General features: G+C 40.7%; 1 protein-coding gene across 1 annotated transcript; it reads left to right on the top strand.

The window, feature by feature from the left end:
* The first annotated feature begins 4,036 nt into the window (after positions 1-4,036).
* LOC103672132 (olfactory receptor 6K2) lies at positions 4,037-5,002 on the top strand. The gene has a single exon (XM_008700800.1). It carries the CDS (start codon positions 4,037-4,039, stop codon positions 5,000-5,002), a length of 966 nt encoding a protein of 321 aa, XP_008699022.1.
* Positions 5,003-5,426: the final 424 nt, after the last annotated feature.

The following is a 5,426-nucleotide window of genomic DNA, read 5'->3' as shown; positions in this document are numbered from 1 at the left end:
TTTTGTGCAACTTTGGAAGCCAACAGCAGCCAGGTCAGTGAACTAACTAATTTGGGGGAATTGGAGATAGCTAGAGAAAGAACAATCCACCTGCATAAGAATAGATAATCCTGGGGCGCCTGGGTGGCGCAGCGGTTAAGCATCTGCCTTCAGCTCAGGGCGTGATCCCGGCGTTCTGGGATCGAGCCCCACATCAGGCTCCTCCGCTATGAGCCTGCTTCTTCCTCTCCCACTCCCCCTGCTTGTGTTCCCTCTCTCGCTGGCTGTCTCTGTCTCTGTCAAATAAATAAATAAAATCTTAAAAAAAAAAAAAGAATAGATAACCCCAGTGTGCATGCAGATTCTGTGAATAACTGTTGAGAAGATTTTGAGCAAGGAGGAATTAGGAAAAAAATGGTATAGGACAAGTTAGTACAAAGCATAAACGTTTAAAATATTAAAATTTCCCAGGACATGGGGCCAAGGCTTAAGTGATTACTTTAAAACCACAAATGAGTATTGTGATTGATTTCTGAAACGTTTCAGGAATCAATATTTCAGGAATCAAGTGAGAGTTCCAGTCAGCTGTTTGGCATAAACATCACTAACATTTGCACTAGATTTAAGATGACTACGTTTTGGATGAAGATAGTGGAGGGTTTAGTGGGGAGAGTCTAACGGTTTTTCTTTCAGGTTTAGATCTTCCTTATCCTTTTTTTGGCTTGACCACATCTCTTCAGGAGATTAGGGAATTAGGTCTAGGTCTGCTCATAGGGACCTTCTTGAACCAGTAGCTTGGTTCAATTTGTAGAACCCTGTCCTGAGGGCCTTAATCAGAAGATGTGGTGACTACCATTGGGGACATCAAGATTTATGGGAAAGATTAGATATGTAAAAGGAAAAATATTTTAAAAAGAATAGATAGATGATAGATAGATAGATGATAGATAGATAGATAGATAGATAGATGATAGATGATCGATAGGCATATATATATACATATATATATAGAGAGAGAGAGAGAGAGAGAGAGGTAATAGGTAGATAGTTAGATATTGATATAGATGGTTGATAGATGATAGATGACAAGTAGATAGATGGATATAGACGATAGATAGACAGATAATAGAGATAGATCACAGGGAATAGAAAAAGAGTGATTTGAGACATGTGGGATTAGCTTGTTGAAACTAGAAAAGACATATGTAGAATTTGGTGAGGTTAAAAAAAAAAGCAGAGGTTTGAAGGAAGACGAGGATATTTCAGGTAGGAGAGATCTCCTTTAAGAATGTTTGGAGACCAGAGAATGAAACTGACATGTTTGGAATAACTACAGGTTTACTAAACTGGATTGGTGATTATTAATTTGCCATAGCAACAAGAGATGAGGTGGGTTTTTTGGTATAAATAACAACAAAAAAATTTCTGTACGGTATGAAGATGATGCAGTAGGCGGTGGAGGAATTCGTTGGGGCTCAATTACACAATCAGCGAACAGATACAGCCATTGCTAATATAAGTAAGAAACTATAATAAAGTGCCCTTTTCTAATACAAATACAAGGCAAGACCCTAATGAATGACAAACAAAGGGAGTTTATGACTTCTTATTCCTGTGATTAAGAGAGTGTCGTCCTAGCGGGCTTGAATTGTTACCTTTTTAAAGCAGAGACACCTTGGAAGCAGAGAATGGTGAGAACGTGAAACTCAAGTAGAAGATGGAAGGAGGTCACGTGCATAAACTGATTCTCTAGCAAGACAAACTTTGAGGAAGTGGACGCTTGTGTGGAGAAGTAAGACCTCTGGAAACCTGTTACCATACTGTAAGTGTTATGAGTAAGCATCGAATTTGGGCCAAGGCAATGGGAATAAAAGATATTGATGATAGAGCAAGAAAAAAATAAGTTAAGCAGACTTCATGGTTGGTTGGGTTTGAGAAATGGGGGCAGAATGGATTTAAGATGAGTAATGTTAGTATCTAGATGAACAAAAATAAATTCAGCAAGGGACGCTGGTGGCGTGCTGCAGGTGAGCATGGTATGTCAGCCTGTTGGGACTGCAGTAACAAAGTGTCACGGGCTGACATCTATTTTCTTACAGTTCTGGAAGCTAGAAGTCTGAGATCCACATTTGTGCAGAGTTGCTTTCTTCTGAGGCCTTTCTCTGTGGTTTGTATTGACCGCCTTCTCCCTGAGCCTTCCTATGGTCCTCCGTCTGAAAATGTCTGTGTCCACATTGCCTCTCCTTACAAGTTCACTGGTCGTCTCAGACCAGGTCTAGCCTAGTGTACGCACTTTGATCAAGTTATCTCCTTAAGGACCCTTTCTCCAAATAGAGTCGCATTCTGAGGTGCCAGGCGTAAGAACTGCAACATGTGAACTTTGGGAGCACAGAACTCAGCCTGTAACATGTGGGGATGGCACATTTGGGTCAAGTTGAGACCTCTAAGTAGGAGGGTTCTGGAGAAAATGTGGAGCTCAGGAGAGAGATCCAAAATAAGGAATTCTGGAGTCCCATTAGTTAATGAGAGTAGGAGGCCAATAGGAGTCTTGAATAAATAAGATCTCTGCATAAAAAATATGGAGTTGGAAACAAAGAACAAAGATAGAAATTTGGGAGGTGGAAGACAGAATAGCCAATGAGAGAAACCAGGATGGTGTGCTGTCAAAAAGGCAAAAAAGAAAAGATTTTCAAGGATCCGGTGATTGACCTTTGGAGGTTAGTGGCAATGAGGACAGAGGGAAGCCGTTGAACTTTTAATCAGAAAGTCACTGATACACTTTAAGAAAAGAGATACGGTGCAGAGAGCAGATCATTGATTCAAGGGGATTCAGGAGGGAATGAAGACAATAAATACATATTCACATATTGGGGGAAATGATATCGGCACAAATCATCTGTGTAGAGATAGTACTTTTCTCTTAAGATAAGATTTATGCACATTTCATAGCAGAAAAGAGAATCAATGAAGAAAATAAAACAAATGAGTCCTAAAGGGGAATAAATGAACAGGCCCATATCCTGCGATGTGTTTACACTGTGTCCCACAGAGCCTGCAGCCTCTCTCTCCACCCCAGCGCCCCGTACAATCCCGCAGGAGCAGCTCTGCATTTACGGCTTCACATAGTCACTCCCATTAATTATGGCACGTGACCAAAGCCTTCTGGCACAGAACACATTGGAGATCCATTTTTCTAGAAGAGGGAGAAGGGAAGGAACTGGAGAAGATAGAATGGCCCATCTTTTTCTTTAAAAAAAAGAAAGAAAGAAAGAAAGAAAAGAAAAATAACATGTAAACATTGCTATCATTTGTCTCCTCTGAATAATCTCTGAATAATTATTACATATACACACTATGTGTATTATACATATATATGGAGATAGAGGAAGAGCATATGTTAGAGACAGAAAGGGAAGGAAGAGAGTGAAATTCACCACTGATGGCTTGTCTTTGCCATTAAAATATTCGATTAAATCATATGCCAAGAATCAAATGAGGAACTGGGAGCCCGAGGAAAGAATTCTGAAACCGTTGTGGGGAGGTTATTAGGGAAACAGTAAGACTTGAATATGGGGGAAAAATCACTTTACTGTTCCTTCATTGCCTTGTCTAGTTCTTTCTTTGTCTAAACACAATGGTTTTAAAATGGGGTCCCCCTAACCAATAGGATTAGAATCACCTAGAAATGTGTTAGGGATGCAAATCATTTGGCCTTATCCCAGGTCTACTGAATTAGAAACTCTCAGGATAGGGACCAGCAATCTGAATTTTAATAAGCCCTCCATATGGTTCTGAAGCATGTGAAAATTAGAGAATCACTGGCCTAAAATATTGACTGTGCTTTCTGATCAGAGATTTTCCCATACTGTAACTTTAGTTGTAATCATCTATGGAGTATGGACTACTTCCTTCTTCCTTTGTCTTCCTTCCCATCCCCAGTACAAGGATCTACACAGAGCTGGCATTTGGTAAAGACATTTACTCTCTGACCAATAATCGGCATCTCCTACAAGGTTGAGTGCACTGGGAGTTGGAAGTCCTTGTTTTCAACTAGAAAATGGAGAGCCCCAACCAAAGCACCACTCAGGAGTTCATCTTCTCCGCCTTCCCTTATTCCTGGGAAGGTTCTGTCACCTGTTTTGTTCCACTGCTCTTCATTTACACTTTCATTGTCTTTGGAAACCTGGTCATCATCACAGTGGTCCCGCTGAATGCTCACCTCCACACGCCCATGTACTTCTTCATCAGTGCCCTTTCTTTCCTGGAGATCTGGTATACCACATCGACCATACCAAAGATGCTCAGCAGCCTGCTGAGTGAGAAGAAGAGCATTTCCTTAAATGGTTGTCTCCTACAGATGTATTTCTTCCATTCCACTGGCATCAGCGAGGTTTGTCTCTTGACAGCTATGGCCTTTGACCGCTACCTGGCCATCTGCAGCCCTCTTCATTATCCCACTATCATGACCCCCAGGCTGTGTGCTCAACTGACTCTCAGTTGCTGTGTTTGTGGCTTTATCACACCCCTCCCTGAGATTGCCTGGATCTCCACACTGCCATTTTGTGGCTCGAATCACCTTGAGCATATCTTCTGTGACTTCCTCCCTGTGCTACGCTTGGCCTGCACAGACCCACAAGCCATCGTCATGATTCAGGTAGTGGATATTGTCCATGCAGTGGAGATTATTACAGCCGTGATGCTCATTTTCATGTCCTACATTGGTATTGTGGCTGTAATTCTACGTATTCGGTCAGCCGAAGGCCGACGCAAGGCATTTTCCACGTGCGTTTCCCATCTCACTGTCTTTCTGCTGTTCTTCGGGAGTGTGGCCCTCATGTACCTTCGCTTCTCTGCCACCTACTCCTTATTCTGGGATACAGTCATTGCTCTGGCCTTTGCAGTTTTGTCCCCCTTCTTCAACCCCATAATCTATAGTCTGAGGAATAAAGAAATAAAGGAAGCTATAAAAAAACACTGGGGTCAAGCTAAAATCTTTTTTCATAAGACCAAGGAACTCAAGTAAGATCTAATTATTGGAAGTTTATATAGTTGTCGGTGTCTTTCCATCCTCAATTCTCTGTGATCTGTCCTTTCCCATCAGCCTTTTACTGAAAGTGGTCTTCCAGAGATCACCAAGAAACAAAATTCACTAATAACTGAATTCAATAGCTTCTTTCACTCTTCATCCAACCTAACATATGGTTGGATAAATAAGCTTTCTGCCACTCAATTTAGTCAAGATAAATTCATATTATGGAAATGATCTGGGTCAACATTTAATATTAACATAGTCAAAGTATTTGTTCGTAAGATATCATAATTGAAAAATCATCTTCATAAGACTAAGTTCTCTCTATGATACTGCCAATGGATATAGTTGAAAAATAAACCTAATTCCTAAATTGAGTATCCAATATTTTTTTAATTTAAATTCAATTAGCCAACAT

The sequence above is a fragment of the Ursus maritimus genome, unplaced genomic scaffold (assembly GCF_017311325.1).
Source record: "Ursus maritimus isolate PB19 unplaced genomic scaffold, ASM1731132v1 scaffold_2, whole genome shotgun sequence".
Classification (NCBI taxonomy): Eukaryota; Metazoa; Chordata; class Mammalia; order Carnivora; family Ursidae; genus Ursus; species Ursus maritimus.
Note: the sequence above shows the minus strand (reverse complement) of the source record. Positions and strands in the feature narration are given on the sequence as shown.